At 35.0% G+C, this 26,957-nt stretch overlaps 1 protein-coding gene across 2 annotated transcripts in view; it reads left to right on the plus strand.

Annotated features, from left to right (window-relative positions):
- The window catches only part of LOC143897444 (QRFP-like peptide receptor), a 101,777-nt gene that overhangs the window by 51,285 nt on the left and 23,535 nt on the right, over positions 1-26,957 (plus strand). For both annotated transcript variants that reach the window (XR_013256924.1, XM_077406134.1), the window contains exons 4-5: positions 15,902-16,023; positions 25,307-25,430. Coding sequence is in view for 1 of the 2 variants with exons in the window: in XM_077406134.1 (XP_077262260.1) it covers positions 15,902-16,023; positions 25,307-25,430 (246 nt within the window). In the remaining variant the exon portion in view is untranslated. The remainder of the gene's footprint in view (positions 1-15,901; positions 16,024-25,306; positions 25,431-26,957) is intronic.

Below are 26,957 nucleotides of genomic sequence, written 5' to 3' on the forward strand. Positions count from 1 at the left end.
TGCGCGCTTCCTTAATATGGAATCGCCGTGGAGCGCAATTTTTCCTAATTTATTGGAACCATAACTCTCCGCGGTGATTAATGCTTTTTATTAACGCTTCAAGTAAACCAGCGGTACATACCAGCATCCCGCAGCTTTTGTACTTTCCTTTGAGCATGGGTGCACAATAGGAAGCCAAAACGAAAGCGAAAGAAATGCAATTAAGTACCTTATTGTCTCTATTTTCGTAACACAGGACTACTAGATTAAAACAAACATAAAAAATATAATCGCTTTTCGTTGTCATGTCCATTCATTGCTCTTGCATTTCAAACAAGTGAAAGAAAGAAAATTCTTTAACTTTATGCCAGGTTTTTTGAAGCCAGTAGTCAAAGTCTAATTGAGACTGGCAGCTTCGCTATCGAAATACTTTTGATCTATAAAACGAATGAAAGATAACAGTTTCAGCTTTTGTGCAATGTATATCGCTATTAATAAATATCGATCCAAAAAGCGAGAAGGGAAAGGGTCTGAAAAAATAAAACATAATTTAGATTAAAAAATGAATTATTAAAATCAAAATCTACAAAAAACTCTTTTTTACTTACATCTTTTTGGGCAGAAATCGGCCTTTTTTTATACACTCTCCTTTATTTAATTAACGGCGCGGAAGGTATTTCTTTTATGTATCATATTAAAATATATACAATTTTTAGCGGGAAAGAGTAATATTTTTTCATATGTTTTTATACTTTGCGCTTAGAATATTTCGGTCGCAGGAATTTCATATTTTCGGATATGGCGCAATACTCGCGCCGGGACAGGCATTCCGTCTCGCTCTCGTCATCCTGAAATTCCCGCGAGTATATTGTGTATAATTCGTGCGGTCGTTTTCCGCGTTTTCGTATATCCCGCGATGTATTCGATATCGAGAGTCGTTCACGTCTGCCAAATTTCATACGTCACAAGTGATATTCCCGGCGGGCACGCGTCTTGCTGCTGCATATTGCATTTCGTCATCTCGCGCTAACACGCCCGCAAGGAGAGTCTTTCTTATGTTAATTCACTTGTCGTAAAACTGATTGTGTCGCGTGTGGTCATGCATATAAACTGGTAGGTACGCTGGCGAGCGGAATTTTTTATTTATTCAGCAGAAGAACTTTCTTGTCTGCCAATATCGCGGGTATGCTTGATGGTTCAAAGATTTATTCTCATTGCTTTCTTTTTTGTAAAAAAAAAATCACTAATATTTATACAAAATAAGTCGAACAAACGGTATAAATTAAAAAAATCACAAGCAAGTAATATACATGTTATAAAATAAATCGAACAACAGTTAACTTGTAATATGGTGAAGGAACGGTGTGTGATTAAATTAATGAAAAAAAAAGAACAAACTGAGAGAGAAAAATTGCAAATTTTATTATGTTACGTTAGAAAGTCAAATGAGATATAATGAGTTTTATTATTTTTATCGAAATAATTAATTTATTATAAAAGTATAAGAAATCTTTGACTATAACTGGCAATTTAATTAAAAAGTCAACACAATGTTTCGACTTTAATTCGAGTTTTTTTCAAGTGTATATACATATTCTTACAAAGCAATTTATTAGTCACGACAATGTGTCTGCATGTCAGATGTAATGAATGTTTTGTGCGTTGTAAAGAGATAGAACATGGTCAGTTATTAAAATAAGTAAAAATCGATTGTGTGTCAGGAAACACGTCTGCATGCCTCGGTTACGGAAAACACAAATTGATTGTGTTTGTTATTTATCCACTGGCGAAGAAAATTTTTCTCATAATTTATTATAAAGTTTATTATAAATTTTATTATAAAAGTTTTATTGTATTACATTGGATGGAAAAAAAAATACAGTCTTATTGGAACGGTATTCATATAGTCGGGTTTTATTGTCTTAAGTTGCTAATACGGTCATTTGATTGGCTGAACGGAGTCTTAAGACTGCTTTTGACCAGACTTAAGATGATCTTAGATATAAGATCCGACTATGAAGTATTCATACCGCCCTTAGAATTTTTATGGTGATGGTGAAACTGTGTGCAGATACGCGTGGATCATATTCATCGTTAGTATTAGCGTGTATAAGTTACGGTTCGCACGTTCTAGAGCTAAACATCCTCAAAAGTTATCTACATTCTTTCGGGAATGAGATTTCAACGTCACAGAATTCTTCATCGCGCGTGTACGTCGTTATTTTTGCGCGGATGGGATTTTCACCGGGGATATGTTCCTGTCGACAGTCGGGGCGTGCTCTATACCCTAATTTTTCAGTCTTCCGCTCGTTATGCAGTTATGCGACGTAAGTTATGACACGTCGATATATAACGCCGCTCGGGTACTGGAACGCGGAAATTTACAGCGCGATCGTATAATCGATCGGTTGCTATCCACGGCCCAGATCTCATCGACAATTTATCAACCAGGGTGCGGGGGGAAAGTATATGTGTCCGCGCGGATTATATTAAATAAATCGACAGGTGGGCGCGGCGCGATGTCTGACGTAGTTATATACGCAAAATATTTCCAATCCGGAAACTTGCTGTAAAATACCGATCTCACGTACATATTTCACGCACATTATTTCGCATTTCCCATGCATAATTCCAACGTATAACGTGTATAGAAAACTTTGCAATCTCCACTTTAAGACACACTTTTTTCATTTTTTATAGTTCTTTGAAGCGTTCTTCTCGTGCCCCGAATTTGAATAATTTGTTGTTTTTTTCTTAAAAAGAACCTGAAGTTTCTGAATTTTTATTTTCCTACACATTGTTATGAAAATGATGCACAATAAAGTACAGATTTATTTTCTTTGCCTTGACATTATAATGCGAGACGTCTAACGTACATCTCGCTCTCACTCTTGATAAACATTTGCTTAGTCTTGAGAAAAAAAGCGTTTATCCGACGCCAGAATAATACTAGGTTACGATACAGTGTGCCGTACATTGTAGAATTGAAATAAACCATAGAATGTTTAATTAAATTCTCGAATCAATAAACTTGCTTCTGTATACGATTTAACGTGCGATACATAAGTACCCTTCCGATAATCGATTAGAATGTCGCGTGGTGCTCGACAAACAAATGTTAAATGTTTATTCTCACGTCGTTTAAGTGTATCAATTGTTCTACGTAAATATTTTTCGCGACTAGGGCGCGCGACGTGTATTACTGCCTTATTTATGCGGCTGCTGATTCAGCATCGTGTTTGTCAAGCGCAAATTGCGCGAGGAGTGCCGCTTGTTAAGTTGAGGACCGTTTTACCTGACGGCGCCGATGGAGTAATTCGTGTAGTACCAAATAATTATCATGTTTATCGCATCTCGCGACTGACAATGAGCATATATCGGTTTTGCACGAGTCACCAAGCGTCGATAGGTAAGCTGAGATATTATTGAGAGAGCTAAAACACTTGTACCAATTTTTAAGATGAGAAGTATGCCGTATCTGGAAAACAATTTACTTGCTAGGCACGATTTGTCTCTCTCTGCGTAAAGTTATTTATAGCAGAGAAGTGCCGTTCTCTCTACGGTGTCGAGTTCTCGGTATATCTTAAAAAATCGGTATATCCTAAAAGAGTTTTTAAAAAGCTACACGAGAGCTTTAAACTCAGCCTTTAGGAACTTGTCTGACATATCGTATGATAATTTGATTGTATACCTATTTTTATAGATACTGTGCAATATGCATACATATGAAGTATATGCTTTAATAAAAAAACTTTTCGTTGAATTGAAGATTTGAAGTACATTAATGTGCAATTTTGCAAGCAAGACGCTCTGACGTAAAGCTCCCGTATAAAATTGGCTGAAAAGGTAAAAAGGAAAGATAGCGGTAAGTAGGAAAATACAAACTTTCACCTTTTAGCTAATTGCAAGCGAGTTGGATCATTCTGCTTGCAAAATTCGATTTCAGTCAACGTAGCCTTTGCTCAATATTACGTGCCGGTATCAAGAATTTCCGTAGGTTAACACAATTTCCCGTCATGCTGGATTATGCCCAGCTGCATCGTATCTTTTGTAATTAACGATGTTCCCTCAACGACATCGACGAAGAGTTATAAACGCTTTGAGCAAGAAGTCGCGTTGAATTTAGAAATTCATAGACCGGCAAAATTCTGGTTCGCCAAACTTATACAAGATGAGTTCTCGCTAACGCAATTCCGAATTCGGACACACACACACACACACACACACACACACACACACACACACACACACGTAGCTTGTAAATATTAAATATATCAATCGTAAATGCGCATTTAATATTATGTCCCTAATGTGCAAAAGTGTCGAAGGTTTCAACATTTGACATAACTGATTTTAGAGCATCTATATTGTATTAGGGGAATGAATATAAATTTTATAAATAATACGAAATACGATTATTTAAGAATTCTCCTAATGCATTAACGCAGTGAGTCCACGTTATAATAAAAAATCACAGTTATTAAAGTACTACTTTAAAAATATTTTTTATATTTTTTGCTCTATTTTTTTGTTTTTTTTTTGGTCGTTCTCTTACTGATGTTAAAATTAAATATTAAATATGTTATTTTCTTGTATTAAAGAAACCTTAATCCCGTTAAATAAATAAATAAATAAATAAATAAATTTTACATTTTAATCTCTCTTTCTCTCTTTTTTCCATCTTTGATTAAATTTGTCCACATGTTTGTTTATTTTTATTTAATTTATCCTACAAAGTATTTATCATTTAAAAATTTTCCTACAAAATTATATTTTTGAGTTTCTTTTCATTTATCATATGAAACAACGTAAAAGTAAGAGAAATATAGAGGTTGGGGATGGTGGTGATTTACAAGGATAAATTTGCATGATGCAGGTCTACTTGGAGGAATAAAGTTTCGTTATTTAGTTATAAAATTTGAGAAGCTAAAATCGATTACAAGCTTGTCAATTCCGAGATGTATATCGATCCATTGTTTGCGACTTGACGACGCACATTACTTACTCCATTTCCTGCTTCTATGCTCATTTTTTAATATACAGGGTGTCCCGCGATTTACCTTTAATTATGGGAGCATATTCTACAAGTGAAAATAAGAAAAAAAATATTATATGTATATGAAGTTTGGCTAGAAATACTTTATTACAAAGTTACAAACAAATATTGAAACGGAATGTGAAATATATGTATATATAACAATTGTCCTCTGACCTCCGAGATCGCCAGATTTAACGTCTCTTGATTTTTATTTATGGGAACTTTAAAAAATAAGGTTTACAGAAGTGAATTTGCGTGAAGTTTTTTATATTATATTTATTTTTATAGGAAATTTAAATTAATTAAAAAACGCAAATTTTATCAAAAGTTTTTATTGTTTTGTTGTTATGTATGTCGTAATGTCATCATTAATTTCGTGCATTTCAATATTCACTGCCAGTACTAAAAAATGTATAGTTCATGTTATATTAAGTTGGGGAAAAAAAGTAATCCATTATTTTTTCGCTAGATGGCTAGAGTGATATATATCACGTTATGTATTAATCGCATAGGTTAAATCTATAACTGTTTTGTGATTGGTCGATTCAATTGTGAGTTACAGCACGTAAAAGATGGACGTCAACAAAGAGAAAATTCGGTATATTTTACAATTTTGCTTCAATAAAGGCGAAAATGCAAGCCAGGCGGCTGAAATTGTGAATGGTGTTTATGGTCCCGATACTGTCACAGCCAATCGCGCGCAATTTTGGTTTCGTCGATTCCGTCGGTAATTTCGATGTTAAAGATGCACCTCGCACAGGTAAGAACCAGGGCTTCTATGAGAGAGGCATCATGAAATTACCTTTGAAATGGCAACAAATTGTAAAACAAAACGGTGTATATTGACCCAAATCGAACAATCCTAACTATGTTAAATAAAGCCTAGATATTACTTTTTCCCCAACCTAATATATACACTGAGCCCAACTGATTAACTGCATAATGCGGGAAAAGATGCTAAAGGGGAATATTTCTATCCAATCAAGAATACCTAAATCTCGGTCTACAATAAATTTTTTAAGCCCTAAGAAATTGATCAGCCACATTTGATTCTTCTCCTTACATTCGACTGTGATTGTAGGCCGGAACTAATACGCGCTATCAGTGCGTGACGATCTATTAAATTATGGGTAACTAAAGTAACGATAAAAATAACGGTTGAATTCGTTACCATTATTATAAAAATGTAACGACCGTTACAGACAGAAAAAATAAGTAACGATTGTTACTGAAAAGAAGAAAACGCGTTTACTTCCAAACTCCGCTTAAGACTGTTAATCTGAAAAAACAATGTTGCAGTAGTACAACACTAGTATACAGTGATACACGTACATACAGGCGCGGCACTCATACGAGAGCACTAATAACATTCGTTTGCTGAACGAGGGCAATGAAGGGTTAAACGATACGTGATACGCATTGCAGACGTGCATACCTAACATAAAGTAACTTACGCGGTAATAACGCAGAATACTTTGGCATTTGCGGCTTGATCAAACATAATACACCATGTACAACCTGAGGATTAAGGGGAGTATATCGCGGAATATTAATACTGCGGTTAAGATATTTTCTGGGAGCGCGTCGCGCGGTTTGCGAAGGCATGTCAGGAACAGAACGGGGAATCCTCAACCGTGTTTCGTGAGATGAATAAATCCGCACGCGCGCGGGAGATGGAAGATCTATGTGTGTGTGTGTGTGTGTGTGTGTGTTGCGAGAAACGAGGGGGTCTATCGTCGAAATAAATCGAGCGTGTCGCAAACGTAATTTTCGCTGAGAATACATATCTCCAGCATCCCTCACGCGCGCGCGCACTCGTGCTCTCTCTCTCTCTCTTGATTTTCTCTTTCTTTGTCTCTCTCGTGATTCTCGAGCTGAGCTAGCGATCGAGCATTCAATGATGTTCGTTGAAAGCCATTGCGTTGCGTTAATGTTTAACGACGGCATCCTGCGCGTCGTGTTGCTCCGAAGTTGATGGCACGAAATAGTCTGACTCGCGACAAACGTAAGCATTTCCAGCGAATGGCTTGAGAAGTCTTTCTCTGCTCTTGAAGCTTTCCTTCTATTGCATCGACCTGGTGCCCGATGATAAGGGAGTCAACGGTATCACAAAAGTATCACATGCAGAGAACGACGCTATTCGTGATGGCAATTTGGGGATGATTTCACGTGTGAAACTAGGTCGAAGGTGTAGAACATACTTTTTTCGTAATTTCCGCGGAAATTGTGGCTTTGCGGATTGAAAAATTTCAAGTAAATTTTAATTTTATATAATTTCAATTTCAGACTTATACGCACTAAAATGTAAAACGCTAAAATATTAAAATTTATGGCGAATATTGATCTCTCATATTTTCATTAAAATTAATCCCGTATTGTACATAAAATACCTAACGTCATTTTATATCTTTTCTCACAGTACGATATATAATCGCGATGTTATTTATTTATTGTATTTTAATTTTAGTGGCAAATAAAAGGGTCTAATATTTAATATTTTAATTCCTTTATACATCCAAATATATATTTACATGAATATAGCGTCATTCATTCTGATATCTGGGATTGGACTATAATTCTTGTACAAGAGTTAATTGAAGGAATGATAATGAATTTAACGTACCGTGAGTGGCAGAATTCGTCTTTGTTACGGCAAGGTAAATCCTTTTGAGTGCTGTACTATAGTGGAAATACGATAAGCGCAAACAAATAATTTTATTACGAAAATTCTTGACAAATATTGAAGTAATACAATTTTCGTGTTAGAACAGAGAAAACGGATGGAAATCTGCATTATATTCGCTATCTACTTAAAAAACATGCTATTGAAATATAGAGAATTAGGTATTTTTACCAAAAAATTTCAAGTTAATTTATTGCAGTTGTCCGATTTTTAGCATTATGCATCTCAAGTTGAAATACTGTTGATATAATGCCCACTTTAAATTAACCGAGGAACTCAATTTCGTCATTTGTGTTTTTTTAAAGCTCAGTTTGCTCTAAATAGCTCTTTATTTATTAATATTTATTTCTTAAAAATTGTTGTGTAACTTAAAAATATCAAAATATTCTTACCGATTCCTCTCGCTGAGAAAAAAATCAACTATGATGTAGTTTAAAATCTGCTGAAAAAGTATGATGTTTGATGTAATTCCGCATGTGTACAATCAATATTAGTAATCAATATTAATTTGTGATAATCAATATTAATAGCGATTGTTGGGCAAAAACACTTGTCTGGCTTATTTGCGCAAATATTGACAAGATATACATTAATTTAACATGAACGGTGTAATTCACTGTAATTGATTCTCTATTTGAAATAGTGATGAAGTGTGCTCCACAACCGGATATTATTACCGCGTTCCTGGTTTTATCGCACGTGCATAATTTTGTTTATGATTCTTCGATGTTCAGTTGAATGTTGGCCCTCATTGTTCTAATTTAGGGACGTATAAAGCACGCGAATGTTATCGCAAGTTAGCATATTACTTCGTATACCCTAAGTTCGAGTAATTTGTTTTGATCTCCAATGTGTTTCATTACTAATTTGTTCCAAAGTCTGAAATTACTCAGAAGAAATCGTAATATAAATAATGAGTTTTAATTGTGCCATCGCTTATTTTTTTTTTAATTAAAAAAGTATTTTTATTTAAAACATCATTTATTTTAGATATCAATATTTTATTAAATAATACACAGAGAGAATTTTCTCTTAGAATTTATTCTGAAAATCATGGTAATTGTGAGACAACATATACAAAGAATTTTATGCGAGCTATTCTAATTAATATTTACACAGATAAAAAAATTGTTGGTATTTGCGACTATAATTGCATAGAAAAATAATTATGGTAGAGGTTATTATTATTGCTATAATATTAGTAAATATAACCTTACATTGAGAAAAAATCGTTACAGTTATCATATCCCATTGTCTCCTTGGGGGATAACAAAAAATTATAGTGAGGGCAACTAAAAATTATAGTAAAGATGATCCAAAATGTTTGTCTTGCCGGAATAAAATCAGGTAATTCACTTTTTTTTTTCTATATTGTGAATTACCTGATTTTATTCCGGCAATACAAACATTTTGGATCGGCCATCTTGAATCCGCCATGTTAGATTTTTTCATTTAATTAATGGATTCGTAATCAGGATGTCTGAAAAAAATCCGTTTAGACTTATTTTGATAAAATATTCGAATGATGTAATCCTACGTATACAAAACTACATGTCAAGGACGCCATTTTTGATTCGCCATTTCTACATTTTGTCATTTGGATGATTCGTTATCAGAGATTTCAAAAACCTTTAATACCAATTATAATAAAAAAATCTTCGCGATGCATCCGATTCATGAAAAATTTTAGCGTACTATCCGAATATTTGGTTTTCACAAGGATATTTGATGATGTAACATCAATGTTCCCCGCTTTTCTCGAGTGTAAGACTGTTTTTTCTTGTTCACGTGGGTGCCAAACAACAATTTTTCACGGTGGAACTAAAGTTCCACAAAAAGGCCAAAAATCAAATCGGATTTTTTCAACATCCTCCGTGTACAAAATAAGGTAAAATTATTTAATGTTTTTAATAATTGTGTGGACTTGCCACAAAAATAGTAGAAGAAAAAGTTTTCATTCACGTTGAAAAATATCCGTAAGCGTTCTTTTACATTGTGTTTCTTTTATGTAGGATAGGATACTCTCATTTATCGGTAAACTTTCGCCAGAGTGGCACGGCTAAGATAATGGGATCTGTTGAAGAGCGAAGCGGTTCTTAAACGATCGGAAGCATGCGGTAACGCGACGCTTTATCTTCTTAATTATTTATTTATTGTCATTATCTCCACTTTGCGTTTAAACGCATGTTACCGTATTATGGCGACGAAGACACAACGCCGCATTGCTTCGAAATTAATTCGATAACGGAACACACTCGCGCAAGCGTCCGCGGGCATATAATTATAGATGTTAATAGAACCGTCTATCGCGTCCTCGGAGCCCGTGCCGCTGTTATGTTGTTTTATCACGCTCCGCTGACGTGCGATCGCGATCAACATCATCGTCATGAAAAGTTTCATCTGCGATCCCGCCGACATTATTTACGTGTCCTGCATTTTCATGAGACTCATTCTACACACACGCGCGATCGATAACGTTTCGAACGCACGTGAAGTAGCGAGTACATCCTTCCAAAAAAAGCTAAATTGCTGCGTCAGCCCGTATGTCAGGTCCGATGTTTGATTAAAAGTTTGTGTTTTTGTCGCGCTGCTGCGGGTTGCACCTCGGTTAACAAGCGTATTTTTGTCTGGTGGTGCCTCTATAGACACACGGATCAGCTATCAATACAGTTTCGTATATTTTGACTATTGATTGACTTGGAGTCGATTGTTATCGGTAGAAACGTCGAGAAGGTTTACTACGCGTGTCGTAATAAGTTTCCAATTTTTAATATTAGACAAATGTTTGTAATTATTATTCCGTAGCTGATTTTCAAATCTGCTTAAGTTTGCTCTGTTTAAAATTAAATGAGAGATAAAGTTTTTACCATCCTTTTGTATTTCTGAATTTCTTCTGTTTTCGGTCGTTATTCTTTATTAGAGATCTTGGGAAGTTGGAACAATCCCTTACCACAGAGCACTTTTGTTAATTACAACCTTCTTGATGTCGACTATATATGCATCAATTATTTTATTCTGACGTTAAAGAAAGATATATATGAGATACTTTTTCTTTATATCTCTGTTGTTACGTCTGATGACGTCCAAAATAGTACTCGACTAAATTTTTTATTAAAACGTACCAGTTAATCATCATTGATACCATACAAATTTTTACTGGCGTTTCCGCGTATTTGAGATGATACGTATTTATTTATTCTCACTCCAAAGAAGCTTCGATCTATTCGCTTATTCTTATTAAGCTTTGATCGCGATATTATTATTTACCTCTCTCATCGTCATTTCCTCTCATAAGATTATTTCTCCCGAGCGACTTCTTGATTTTCACTTCTTTCGATAAAACCGTACCGGATAATTCCGCGCGTTTGGCTTCGTCGATCTTTCAACGAGAGAAACAACAAAAGGGAAATAGAAGGACTCGTAATCTTCTGTCGAAAAAGCAATTATTCTCCGAGTCATGCACCGGTTTACTTTCTGCGCGCGACAATCGAATTTCGCAATTGTCGAGAAACTGTTCCGGATTGTGTCGCATTGAGCACCGGATATCTAGTCCTTGTTCTGTTTGCGGCAGGAGAGAAAGGGAAATGGAGAAAAATAAATTGTACCGGGATTGTTTCGATAAGCGGTCGATGCTGCGAAAATGAAAAGACCGAACAGCTCGTCCGGCTATTTATTATTGCACGTCGTGATTCGAACACCGGTATGAAATGGTTTTTTGGCGACGAGTCGAGCGTCGACCTATATCAACCGCGATTGCATTAAACCGTGCAGGTTGAATATATCTCTTGGTTCACGGGCTGTACGAGCAATTTCCGGCTTTTGGTCGAGGTCGTTGTGTCGTATTGCATGTGTAGATATTAACCCTAAACCTGTCAATCGCTATTCAATAAGAAATGTCGTTGTTTTTTGCTACCTCTTATATTTCTTGTTGAAATCTTTTTGCTTCACTATAAGAATCAGAAATACTTAAGTTATTGTATTGTAAAGTAATTTATAAAGTAGCAAAGTTTAGCGAGCAGATTTTTTTATTAATTTGAAATCGATTTCCTTGTGGCAAAAATGCCGAGATATTGCGGCCACCTTCGAAAAAATGAATTAAAACATAACAAATAAAAGAAATAAAAATAAATAACGAAAGAGTCTTATGTTTTATAACTTTAAATGGACCGTACTTTAATTTTTTAACAAAATTCTTTTTTAATTCTAACTAATTAAGTAGTAATTACTAAATCGTCTAATGTCAATAGGTAAGCAAGTAGAAAAAGATGCCGATCGATCAAATTTCCCAAAAGAAATATCGACTCCGGATTTGTCAATATTATAAATAAAACTTTGACATCGGTAAAGCTTGACGACTTACTTTAGCCGATATCTATCTATCCATCTACTTTTTTGTCTGTCTCTCCATACGTGACGTAAATAACCCAAATCGATAAAGCGTACTACTATGTCGTGGTAAATGCATTTATTCTTTACGGTCGCATTTTCTTTCTCCTATCTTATCGGCAATTTGCTGGTTGGTTGTGAAGCGTTGTTACATTAGTATACCTTACGAATCGGCATCGGCAATTAGATCACCAGTTTCCGCTGCGCGCTATATTATCGTTGCACGTCGTTTCATTTCCTTGCGATAAGCTTGCCGCGGCGTAAGTTTACCGCGAGCGATGGACTAATAATTATCGGTTAAACGCCAGAGGCATGACGTTCCCTGGCGTTAAATTTGCAGCTTGATGACGGTCCCCGATTCGCGCCGCGTTATTGCAATCACGAGGGTTGTCGCGCGATCACGAATTGAACGTCCTTGCGGAAAGTGGTGGTGGTCGTCGCTTAAGAGAAATTCGCACGAAATTAGTCTGTCAGCGCGGTTAAGAGGCGAGGAGGACAATTCTTGGTATATACGCGTGTAAATCAAATAAGAAGGACATCGACCGCGACCGAGCTCTATTATTCCACGTTATTCCAGTGCGGTTTCCCCTTCCCCCTTGAGGGCTTGGCTTTCTCTCAGCGCGATGGTCCTCCGTCATACTCCACGGTCTCCCCTTTACTCGTTATTGCGGTGGCACACCTGAGATGGAAATCTCAAGAGCGCGTGTATATTGAATCTTATATCTATTTACATTTCTCGACGCTACATATCTCATTTTGTCGTATCGCCGCGGGATCAATTCGCACGCTCGATAAACTGTCTCTTTAAAGTGGGGAACGTGAGAGGAATTCGAACTACTGTATTCGTTTTCGAATTTTAATAACGTCGCGGCGATATACGAATGAAATTTGGTTCCTAGGGCGCTGGGGAGAATTAAATTTATCTCGATGTACCTTTTTCTCTCTGATTATCGAATTTCGTGAGACCATAGTGTGCTGCAGGCATATCTGCTCAATAAGATACGGAGCCCTATATGGTGCGTACAATTTAATGAACCTGGACTATTAACGAGGTTCGAATGTAAATCTCTAACGTTAGAGATCGATTATGACAAAGAAACACCTGCGTCTGACACAGGGGATGTTGATTAAAGCCGGGAAGTCTGCTTTGACGAGGAAATTTCGAATTTAATCCCTATGTCCCTATATGAGTGATCGAAGAGCGCTTTTCTACGTGTCAGTGAGGTGACATTTCGATCCTAATTGCAAAATGGCTAAGTGACTTTTTTCCTAGTAAAGAATGAAGAGAAATTCGCTTCGTTCTAATTACCATTTATTTTCTTATAAGTTTTCTTACCTTATACTAATAACTTTCGGCTTTAATAATATCGAAATTATTCATAAAGTATTTGATAAAATATTGAAAAATTGAAATAATACATATAAAATTGTTAATATCTATAATTTTATATATTAAGAAATATATATGGGGCATTCCATTCCAAATCACCGAGGATTTTCCTCGACCATTTTTGATTTAGCGGAAATTTTTTTGTGTTTTTATATTAAATGAAAGTAGCTTCCATGATTTTTTTTAGATTTTTATCTCTACCTAAATTTATCAAATTTTTTGAGAGCCATCGGTAGTCTATTTTATATCGAAGTTATTGAAATCCCATCTTCATCAATGGCTTAAAAATTTTGAAACTAATTCTAGAATTTGTGAAATTTTTTTGAAAAAAATCAAAACGGTTGCATATTAAAAAAAATATATTTTTTACTTAAATCCTAAAAAAAAGTTATTGTCCATTAAAAATTTTTTCAATATCTTCTTCGAAAAGTACAGTAAAAAACGAAAAAAAAGATTGCCTTATTTTTTACAATATCTTTTTTTCTTCTTAAAGTTACAGGCATTTGAAATTTTAAACTGCATTTTTTTGAAAAAATCTATAACTGAAGTATGGGTAGAGATGAAAATCTAAAAAAAATCATGGAAGTTACTTTCATTTAGTATAAAAATACAAAAAAATTTTCGCCAAATCAAAAATGGTCGAAGAAAATCCTCGGTGATTTGGCATGGAATGCTCTATATATATATAAGGGTGTTCCAGGTCAAATCCAACTTTAAAGTCTTATAGGAAATTAAATTTGGAACAAAAAATCTATAAACATAAAAATGTTTTGTTAAAAAATTGAAGAGAAGGAATAATAGAAAGGTTACATCAATGAGATCATTCAAAGGGACAACAATTTTATTAAAAGTAAAAGAAAAATAATTTTTAGCCAAATTATCAAATGTGTTCAAAATGTTATCCCTGTTTATTAATACATTTTTGGCATCTACGCCTACGCAATTTCAAGTTTCTGTTTTTTTTTTTTCATTGTTTTGAGCTTTTTTCTTTTGAACGCCTTATCAGAAATTTTGAACGCTTTATTATAAATGAAATTGGTGTAATTTAGGTTGTTATTGAATCACTCATCAGATTTATTTTGTTACATTTTTTAAATGAATAAAGGGTGTTTTAAAGTTATTTTTAAAAATTATAAAAAAACGATTTTTCGAAGTTTATTAGCCATAACCTTTTAACGAAACGTTTTCCGGACCTATGTGTTTATGGAACTTTTTTATTCCAAATTCAATTTCCTATAAAATCTTGAAGTTTTATTTACCCTGACCTGGAACATCCTGTATATTGAAAAATACTATAAAATTGAAATTTTTTATTTTGCGAAGTAAAATTGGAGAGAAACATATTTTTTTTATTTGAATTATTAACCAGCTTCTTTCTTATGTGCAAGACGAAGATAAATACAAAAAAAAGAAGAGAAGAAAATAGATAAGATTGACGAATGTGTAAGATCTGTTATTTTAACACAACGTTTGTCGATATTTCATTTATTTCATTTATCTTAGTTCCTAGGATTAAAGCAAACGCGCAATTTGGACCGTAGCTCGGAAAGGACGCTTCTCGTTATGATTCATTAATCATTTTCCGCTCGGTATTATCTTATATTGCCACAAACAGATTATTAAATCGCATTACACGGGGCGGGTACATACGTTCGCGAGACAGAACGCATGGGAGGAGACGGATTAAGCCGGAAGAGACAGAGGAAATCTCGACCGACGAAATCTCAGGCTTTCGCATTCCCGGGCGCATCGCGTACGTGCCTGCGCGTGCTCTTACCATTCGCACTCGGATATTCCGGCGCAATTACCGCGCTATTTGACGGATTAAAGCTCCCCTTTCTCTACCATACTTACCTGCGCGAGACTTCGTCCGATATAATTGCGTGCGTATGTGCACGGTGCTAAGCCGGTTTAATCATCACGAATAACGCGGATTATCATTGCTTCCCGCGAAACATCATCGGTTAACCGCTCGATGCCTGTTTACGCAATATTACGCACATTGCAGCGATTGGTATCGCGAACGTATAATAATATGGCGATTGAGATTCGATTGTTAATTCAAATCTCAAAGCTTTCCCGTCAAAATTCCTTAAGAAACAAAAGAAGATAAAGAAAAAAATTTCTAAATTATACATATCTTTCAAAAAAAAAATGCAAATGTGAGGTACTGCGATTCATTTTTTATCTCAATTCTCAATACCTTATATATTGGCAAAAAATTTGCGAGCTTTTCTTGTTACGTGTTTACAAGATTTCTCTATAATTACGTGGACGTGGCAAGTGGAATGACCAACAATCAGAAATTTTTTTAATAAATAAAAATTTTCAGGCTCGAAGTCTGAAAGTTTCCTCCCTTGAACTTCTCCATCCCTTCTCTCTTTTCCGCGGCGAATATTCATGTATTGCAATTGCTTTGTTGTAGATAGCGAAATTGTTCTCCTACACGTGGACCATGGGTATCTTTCTATGCAAGGCGGTGCATTACATGCAGAGTGTGTCGGCTATCTGCTCGGTCGTCACCCTCACCGCGATGTCGATCGAGAGGTGAGATTATTACTTGTACCTGTGCTGTGTTCCTGCTGTATGTCCAATCGATTATGCGTCGCGGTTATTATGATCGTATGTAAATTGCAAGCAGGTTAATCGAACATCAATTGCATTAGAAAAGGATTCGCGAACGTTCGGAGAGTCAACGAGGATGGCGCGTGTTATATGGTTTGTGCAAAGTATATAGGTAATGCTATAACAAATACGATTGCATAAATTGACCGGATAATGCTCTGAATTTATATTGATCTAAAATTGCATATGTAATTACATTCGGAAAAACTGTGCAAGGACAATTTCATAAAACGTTTCGAGAAAAATGCTAGAAATAACGAGACTTTAAATTACAAACTTCTGTATAATTTTGTATGTGTGACTACAGAAATAATTGTTTTTATTAAAATATTATTTTTTTAAATAAGCGTTTTATTAAATATTACTCCAAGTAAATAATTCTTGCAATAATTTTTATAATATTGTAATAATTAATTTTTATTTAATTTGTTTCTCGTTGATTTTTACTCACTTCGTTTATTGAATACTAGACATCACAGGCGCGCGCTACGCGCGCGCTATTTAACTTTAATATTTTACTGTTACTATTACACTATTAACCACATAACTGTCAAAATATGCCATGACAGTCACTCATAAAGTATAAAGCGCAGACAGAGAACCAATCGGCATCGCGGAAAAGCGATGGACAACAATATTTCGATAGATTCGAATATCGATGACATGCCCTTTTTAGAAGAGGATTCGTAAAATTGCGCTAAATGATCGGTTCATATAATTCGATGTAATTAATGGAAAGAGAAAGGTTGCTGCAGAAAAATAAATATGCAATCTGAAATCTCTTTTAAACAGCAAATGCTATATGTATGTATAGCGTTGCGGGCAACGCAAATGGTAAAAAATGCAAACACCGCGTGCGATCAAATAAATTGCTGAAAATGCGAGAAATGTATTTTGTAATATAATATCATACGGTCCTGTTAGGTCAAAGCATAAAAAATAGGCAATAACGTACAACAGTTTCAGCTGTCGAGTAAAATTCTTTTATGCAAAAGCAGCATCTCGTATTTCACGCTACATAACTTTTAAATTACATAATTACAAAATTTCAAGGTAATACTGACTAAGGCTCAGAGATAAAATTTCAACATTTAATTGGTACATCTAGTTTTGACTTTTACAATAGTCCGCAATATTATTGCGTGCCGTATCATGTGTTACAGATAATATGTGTAACAACTAACTATGAATCCTACTTTTTGAATTTTGTATTTACTTATGCTGTATATTATGGTACAAACTTAGAAAAAACAAAATTGATAATTATGCGAGAGATAAAGAGCTCCCTTCTTCCAATTTCAATAATTTTAAGATATATTATCAAGGTCATCATCTTGAGTAACCTTTAAAAGATTTTAGCCGGTTTTAGTCATGGTGTTTGTTTAAAAGTTATAAATAAATAAATATAAAGTTTAAGAAATATATACAGTTTGTGTCAGTGCTAAGAGAAATAATTTGCTGATGTGTGTATAGACAGTACACATGTAGACAGAGGTGGACGGAGGGTTCGCGTGGAAAGTTGGAAATCCGAACCGTACAATGATGTCCATCCACGCGAAACGAGGTTCACCCCACCCCACCCCTGCTTATAGGACGAAACGAGGTCTATCATTGTACGGTTTAGGTTTTCAACTTTCCACCACTGCTTACAAGGCGGATCGAGGTCACTGAAATATATACAAATTGGAACGAGCGTGCTATAGAAATCCACGGTAGGCGAACGATATGAGAGAGAAGTCCTAAGTTCCTCTCTTCTCCTTGTCTAGCCCACAGCATAGTCAAGAGTGGGGAGGATGGAGAGTGAGGATGAAGTACAAGCCGATCAAAATCAGACAAAAACAGAGCGCTGCTCGAGAATTTTTAAAAATTGTATCGGTTGTGCTCGACGAGACAAATAAACTTTTTCTAATGATAAAATCTCATCAGATTACTAGATTTTACAGTACAGCCACAGCGTATACAGCGCAACGCAACACAATTAAATAAAAATAAAAAAGTGCGAGGCTATCGTCACAGAAGTTAATAACTGGTTTAATATTATGGAATCTCTTTCTTTTTTTTGTTATAGTGATATTAGATTCATATTCTATTCCAAAAGTTCTGGAGACACTGATATAGTATATTTTAGGATATCCCGCGCATATTCAAAAAAGGAAAAAGATTCGAGGAATCCATGAAATGGGAAGATTACATTTATAGAATATATGAGGATCGTACATCAAAAGCGCGTAAAAGAAAATTAAATTAATTTTAATAATTCTACATTGATATATATTCACAATTTTAACAAATTTTGCGGTAATATTATCTAAATCTTTTGCACATTTTACCATCGTACGGCTATATTATTCCGTATCAGTTAAGACGAGCTGTGCTCTTTCGACTTGGCAAGAAGTCGTAGAAGACCACCGGAAGGAACCGTACTTCCGGTTGCGAGCGGGTGCTTTTCCTTTATTGCGCTCAGACGACGTATTCATCCCACGTAACGATCTTTATGCTTTTCTCTCTTTCTCTCTCTTTCTCTTTCTCTTTTTCTCTCTCTCTCTCTCTCTCTCTCTCTCTCTCTCCCTCCCTCTCTCTCTCTCTCGCGTTTGAGTAAAGCGACAACATGAATACTTTGAAATTGAATATCCATCGTTAATCTGAGAACTTTACGTCACCCATACGGAGCAACTCACGGCGATCATCGCCTGACGTTTGCCCTCCCTCCCCTCTTCCCTTTTTGGCCACGCGTTATTTCTGTGAAATCGAGAGGACTATAGAGGAGCGATGAAAGGAATTTCCGCCTTGAGTCTTGACGTTTTTCCTCACATGCCGTCTCGGGTTCCGACGCGACGCGTCGTCGTCCCGCGGGGTTAAATGAGATTACCCCGGAATATCCCGACGATATCGAGAATGTACACGGTAAGATTAATTACGTAACCCCGGCGAATGTCTGGCACGGTTGTTGCATTTCCGTGAAAAAACTACGGAGCGAGTGAAGTAATTACAGCAGGCGCCATGCGCCATGGGTACTTACCCGACTCGGCTACTTGGCGCTAGTCCAAGGATGACAATCTCGCGATACTTGCAACAGAAAAGTCTCGAGTGCAATTCCATTCTCCTTCCCGGACGTATTCGGGTCGTTCTATCTAATAAACACTGTAATCCGATAATAATCATTTGTAAAAAAATATGTTTGACCTTTCAAGTCGAAAAATAGAGTTATAAGATCGTTTTATTCACACTTTTTCACTGTTCTTTTAACAAGTTTTTTTCTTTTCTCTCTTTTGAGGAAACTCGCTGCGACGTTGGTGGAGATTTTACTTAAAGAAACTGAGGCACTCTATATAATTCTATTTCGTTAATGCAAGGATTGATCCTTAGTGCTGGTATTTAGAAAGTAATGAGTTGGAGCGAGCGGATTAACTTAAAATCACCGCTTGTTTTGCGCAATTCTTTCATGTAGCGAAAAGCTTACAAGATAGGGGGAGAATTGGACTGGAGCTGCATAAAATACGCGAGGATTTGCCGTACTCAGCCTTTTTTCCGGGAGGCGGCGATGGGGGGGGGGAGGGAGAGGAGAGAGTATGCGGTAATTAAAGCGACTTTGCGAAATGAAACAGTAAGTTTCTACGGTGTCAGGATCCGATTCAACCCAGTTTCGTCATGAGTTTCGAGGCTCATAAATCCGCTGGCAGACGGGAGATATTTCTTTTATTTATAGTGCTATCGAGCCAACTTCGCAAACACTTTTCCGTTATGTCCAGCTGTAAAATTGAAAAATCATTACTTGCCCCCTCTCTGCTCTGATTTACGTTTGGTCATGAAAACTTTGGGTTTATTTGCGTAATAGAAAAGGAAAAAAACAATAATTTTTATGACGTATCTATAGATATATTTACGATTACAATTCTTAATATTATAAAAAAACTTGTGTTAAATATAACATAAATCACATGTCCCAAATAGTCCACTCAAATTTTTGTGTTAATTTAATATAATGTGAATATGTCAAATTATATGACACAAATATTATATGTCCATAATTTAACACAAAATAAAGAAAAGTTTGATGTAATGTGAATGAAAATTATGTTACATTTTTAACACAAAAACTTTAACAAGGTCCATTTTTAACAAAAATACAAAATTTTTTACTGTATACAATTATTTTAATATTATATTATTAATATTAAAATTCTTTATATATATATATATATATATATATATATATATTATCTCGCTTTTTACACGAAGCTTCGCGTAGACGTCTTGAAATACATTAATAAACAAAATGGTTTTAGCGATAAAAAATTGATTTCGAGTTGCTTTTGCCTTATAATTAAATTTAACACCAAATTAAAGTTAATAATTAAATTTAATATAATTAGACTTAACATTAAATTCAAACTCAAGTTTTGGAATACCTTGCGCCGTACGTTGCGCCACTAATTGTAATTTTATTTTGGAAGCAATTTTCATTCGATATTTGCTTGTTAGCAATTTAATCCGCGGTGCATAATTACTAAGTAGACCATTTCGAATAGATCTGTTGAAGCGCGACAATTAGATTGCACATAAGCAGCTTAAAGAAACTGAGTGTACCATCTTAGCAGTAGTCTATATAGCAACGTGATACAATCAACGATACTGCAACGAAGTAAATGCAAGAGATATGTATTTACATGGCAGAGCGCTCCTAATCGATTGTACCTTCTTTCGCTGATGGTTCGTGTTATAGTTATTTACATGAGCGAGCAGACTATCTCGCAATATTTATAAAGACTATCTTGCCACGACGTTTAAATTCCATTTACGTATTTCGGTAATGCAATAAACATGTTTAATAATCCCTTCCTAGGACTGCATTACACGAAAAGCGTTTCAAAAACATTTCATCGTAGAGTTCGATGTGTATACGTCGTCTGAAACGCTCTTCATGTAATCGAAAAGTGGGAGTTACGAAGCGAGAAAGTGCCAAATTTTTGAACTTTAAGTGATCGCCGTCAAACGATACTATGGCTGGATTCGGGGAGCGCGCTATTAGCGCTATTTGCTTATTCTATTCTTGTTTTACACCTGATGAGCGATAAAGATAGAATGATGCAATAGCGCTAATAGCGCGCTCCCCGAACGCAGCCTATATGTGTCACGCTACGTGTCTTGACAAAGATATATGTGCTGAATATGTCAAACGTAGTATTAGAACGTCAAGTAGTATTAGAATGTCAAGTAGATTAAAGTAGTTGCACACTTGTGTATCTTATGTTATATACACGAGGGTTGTTCAAAAAGTTCATATTCCAACCCACGCAGGTGAAATAGGAACTTGAAACTCCGGTGAAATTTAAGATTTTTAAAAATAACATTTAAAAATCCTTTATTTATTTATTTATTTGAAAAAAGTAACGAAATAAATCTGATAAATTACACCAATTTTGTTTTATTCTGATAAGATGTTCAAAAGAAAATAAGCTTAAAACAACGCAAAAAGCAGAAACTTGAAAAAATTACTTTTCGATAATTTTTGTGTATAAACACTACATTCGTAGCGCTCGCTTTAGCGTAACAATTGGTAGTTAGTTATTTTTAAAAATTATAAAAAAACGTGATTTTTTGAAGTTATTATAGCTATAACTTTTTAAAGAAACGTTTCCGGACCTATATGTTTATCGGAACTTTTTTGTTTTAAATTCAATTTCCTATATAAGACTGAAGTTTTATCAAGAGACACGGTAGTGTCTCGCGCCAAGTACGCGCGGAGCGAGATCGCACCGTGACTTTTTTATGTGAACACACAAGTTGCGAGTACCCGAGATTTTTAGATCTCAATAACGAGTGAACGGATCAAGTTCTGAGTAGGCTTGATCGATAGCTTGGGGTCGATTTATATAATAAGAGTGTTTTATTTTTTCGCTACGTGCCCTACGAGAGGAGATATTACGATGCAAAGTCTGAAATGTTAAATTTTACAATTAAGAAACGTCTTCGTCGTCGTCGTACGGTTGCTTTTGCCTCGATAGATGGCATTTGAAAACATCTCGAGCGTCCCCCCCCGTGTCCCCCCATGACAATGTTGCTACACTGAAAAGAGACAGCATATACGCGTACGTAACAGTACAAAATAAAAATATTTAATTAAAATAAAATAAAGAAATTTTTCTTGTAAGAAAACTTGGTGCTGCTAGACTTTGAAATTTAAACATTAAAATTTAAACATTTAGTACTAAGATTTTTGATTGAATAAAGAAACAGTAAACATAATTTAGGGAAGAATGCGACAGGAGTAAAAAAGCAGCGCCAATTTTTTTTTACAAGAAAAATTCAATTTATTTTAATTAAATATTTTTATTTTGTACTGTTACTTCTTTAATTCTTTGTAATTAAAATGATTCTTCGTAATATTATTGACCTGACCTGGAACACCCTGTACATCTTTTCTATATTTTGCTTAAAAATTTCAAATTTATTAAGTTCTTCTCTTTGTGCAAGTATATAAAAAGTTACATTGTGAAAAATGAACAAAATTGAAGTTAGAGCAATCATAAAATATATCTGTTCCTGAAAGCATGTCCCTTCTTCTAATTCACGAGAATTGAGAGAGAGATCTGAGATTGAAAGATTGATTTTGAGATTTGAGTTCCAAAGTTCCCTATAGAGTTGAAAAATGTAAACTGATTTACAAACAGCAGCGTTCGCTTGTTTGCCGATGCTTTAATAAAGAAATTGACTTCAGTTTTATTACTTTATTACTTTTTTCCATGTTGCAAACGGCGACTTGATCCAGAAACGATGCGCGGAATCACTCGCGTCGAGATGTCGTTTCAGACATTTTAATATATAATTCCCTACTCTGCCGGAGAAATCGTCGTTGGAACGCGAAACGATTTTCGCATCGACGGCAATCTCGCGCGGTCATAAAACGCGAACGGTTTGTGGGGACGATAAAAAGTCGTGCGATAGCTTGTCGTTTGTTCCATTTGACGCGACTTATTCGTCGCTCTTATATCGGCGAGCCGTTTGATTCTTCCGCGCATCGAGTGCGCGCACAGTCAGGACAATTTGTATTCATGGCGACGATAATACCGCTGTCGAAAACAAGGAGGCGGCTGTTCGGTCCTTTTCGTCGCATCGGTGCAAATAAAAAGAGACCCGGCGGAAACTGCGGAAGAAAATGCAATGGCACAGTGCAGCGTAAATGCTTCGACCGCTTTTCCACCCTATTACGCGATTTGGTTCTCTTCGCCAGCTTATTATGTTCTTCTTTTTAAGGTGCGAATTCATGGGACGCTCGATCGTTTCAGCGTATCGCGAGATCACGTGATTTCGATCTGACGCTAGCGTCAAGCAAAGAAAGCTGGATTTTCTCAGCTTTAAGCGTCAAAGCCAAAGCAGCGCGAAGACGCCGAAATTTTGACGCTGTTTTCCTTTTCATGAATTTCAATTGACGCCGGCGTCAATTGTAGTCATGCGACTTTCTTGCCGCTGTAAATGAGCGTCGAGCGTCAGCATGAAAAGGCACCTTTATATCAGATAGAATCCGATCGGGAAGGCTTTTTTCCCTTGGTGTCCCCTTGATTTAACTTCCCTCTAATTCGAATCCGGATGAGTCTCTGTACTTATATGTGGTTTTGTGCTGGTAATCCCCCTTTGCAGCTTATACAACAAAATGTCTCTGATTCAAAAACTTGCTCTCTAAATCTAAATCAGTGAATATTATAGTCACTGATATCAGTATTAGTACTGATTCAGCAGTACTATTCACTGATTTAGAGAGTGTGTTTAATAATGCTAATTTCATTTTGCGTACATACTGGCTGTATATTTTACTTTTTTAATAATAGATTTTTTTTTAAATAACGCAATTTTTTCTTAACAAAAATATCAAGGGAAAGCATTGTTTATTGCAATTTTCTAATAATTAATATATATATTGCATATGTTTATAAATCACGAAACTAAATCTGTATTATAAAATCATAAAATATTAAGAATGTAGCTCAAAATGAAGAGATTTAAAAATAAAAAATTGGCCTTGAAATTTTTAAGTAAAGAATGTAGTTTTATCATCTAATTTTCCTTTTTAACACTTCGCTGAAAACCTCTATTTTCCATCATTCACAAATTATGGACATCTCAATATTCTCGTTAATAAAAAGTCAGTTTCTAATTAGACAAAGAATCTCATCTGTATTATTGTAATAAATTGTTGTTTTTTTTTTAATTTAAGCTAACATCCTTTGTTTTAGCTCGAAAATTGATTAATTTTTACTTTTAGCTTAGACAAAAACTTTATCGCTAGAATATTAAAGTAATAGAAATAGGGGCGTATGTATAAAAAACCATAAATAACTTTTAATTAAATTTCTAATTTTTTATTTCAAAGAAAGAACATTTCGGGAATGATAGTCTGTTACACATATTTCTTTTATTTGTTAAAATAAATTTTGTTTCTTTCTGAATTAGCAATTGTTAAGTTTTTCTATTGAATTCTCTCATTTTATTTCGTAGTTGATTTCGTACATTTGATATTTATTTTACGTAAAATAGATATTTATTACGTAAAATAGTTGATTTCACTCGGATTTCATCTCGATCGTATAATGATTGTCTCGAGATAGTAACTTCGACGAGAATATTGCATCGACGTGGTCTGCGCAAACGAAATGCTGCGCGTTCATTCAATATTTCGCCGTTATGCGATCTTCTCGAGTCGCGAATTATTATATACTTTTGCCACAGGGAAAATATATTCACGAAGTACACTTAAATTAATATCCACGCCGCGTTAAATGCCATTTCGCGAAAAATGTTAGCCCGTAAAGGGAGACAAAGTGCTTTGAACCTATATTTAATAGAAGTGGCATGCGTGAAGACCGCGATTGATGTATAAAGCTCTTTCGATGATACTTCACAACTGTGCTTTGCGTTTGCGGTGCATTTATTTATTAATATTGATATTAATTTATTTATAATTTTTAATAAAATTATTGATTCTGCTTTATTGTACATAATTTTTGACGTTAATGTATGTGTATCGTCATGTATCTTTATTAGAATATTTCGTTTTATTTCTGTATTCGTTATCGTGAATATAGATTTATGATAATTTTTAATACACACACACAAAAGTCTAATTATGTTATTTATAAATATATTAAAAGTTTGCAAATACAATTCTTCAACTCTAAATTATTTCGGAATAATTCTGATGCTGTTTCAGGTATTACGCGATAGTGCATCCAATGAGAGCGCAGTACATGTGCACCATAAGCCAAGCCCGTAGGATCGTGATCATAACTTGGATTGCGGCATTTTTGTTGGGCATACCAATGATGTTTACACAGGTACGCGTATTTTCAATTTTAGAATAGTCAATGTTTCCTTATAACAAAAATATCGTTATTTTTCATTTTCTCCGTTTTCGTTAAGCATTTCGATAAATCTGAACTACAATCACGTCTTGTAAAAAGCGAATTCGCTTAAAATTATCACAAACCAATAAAATTACCTTGAAATTAATTATGATGTAATTAATTATAATGTTCTGCTATTTGTTTTTATTTGTGATATTTAATTTGTGAAAACCATTTAATTTTCCGTTATTTATATCAAGAGACACGGTAGTGTCTCGCTCCAGTCGCTCCACGTACTTCGAGTTACATCACACAGTTCGGCAAAGAGAACTTGATTTCAAACTGGAAGAAATACATTGGCCTGGATGCTTCAAACGCTTTATTTAAAACCAGCTTGTATACCATTTATTATACTATTAACCACTTTTAAGAATTGATTTTTGTTTAAATAGTAACGGTGCACACTTCGAAAACGTGTATTATTAGAATGTCTGATTTTTGCTGCGTTTTATATAATCAAATAAAATTGAGTAAAAGTTTTCCATTATAGTATACTCAAATTAAACTGTGAAATGCCTTCTATTAAACGCAATTTTATTTTTTCCGATACCTGTATGCGTTACAGAATAAAAGCTAATAAGTTTCAATACCTTTCCGTGGGATACCCTCTACAAATAATATATCGAGTTGTCTATTCCGGATCTGAAACATTCTGTGTAATAATTTTTTATTAAAAAAAAGCTTTTGCAGAACTAATTATCTCAAGTGAACATCGAACGCGACATCACCTGCATTTGAGAGCTTGATTTTTAACTGATTGCAAACAGTTTCGAAACAATATATATATTTGTTTAATTTTGCACTTGCCGTTCCATTCCGCGCAGAGCGTTACTCCCGCGTATTATCGTTTATCGCAACATGACGTCTCGCAATATTTCGATCTCGCATACACGCGCGCGATGTGTATATCCACGAAATCCGAGAGTGATACGCCCCGCAGTTGCACGTCCGATAAAACTAATACATCTTACTTCGCACATTTACTTTAATGAATGGCGATTTATCTGAGCGTTAAAAAGATACATCGCTAAGTCGCGTAGAGAAAAATCGAAGGAATCCCGATGTGATTGGATTTCCATCTCCGCGAAAACTTCTCTCTGCGCTATTTTCTCAGATAAAAGTTTGTTGCATTGCTCTTTGAACTTTCACGATGTCTTAGAATATCCTATCATCGCCAATATTAGTGCTGAAGATCATATTCATACGCTACATTTAACTATATAGGTACATTACACTTAATATGCTTATTTGATTTTGAATTTTACTTGTGCATGAAAGTTGACTCTTGTTACGTCGAGTTGATCCACGCGAGTTAACGTTGGATGTAAAATGTAAACGTGACCTGAAATTTTTAACTCTTTTAAGTCGAGCTTAAGGCTCCTGTTCATTCACTGCAGCCATCTTGGATTGACGTCAGAAGCAAAAAAAATATCATGAAAAATCTTGCAACGTACATAA

The sequence above is a fragment of the Temnothorax americanus genome, unplaced genomic scaffold (assembly GCF_048541705.1).
Source record: "Temnothorax americanus isolate GAGA-0224 unplaced genomic scaffold, ASM4854170v1 Scaffold20, whole genome shotgun sequence".
Taxonomy (NCBI): domain Eukaryota; kingdom Metazoa; phylum Arthropoda; class Insecta; order Hymenoptera; family Formicidae; genus Temnothorax; species Temnothorax americanus.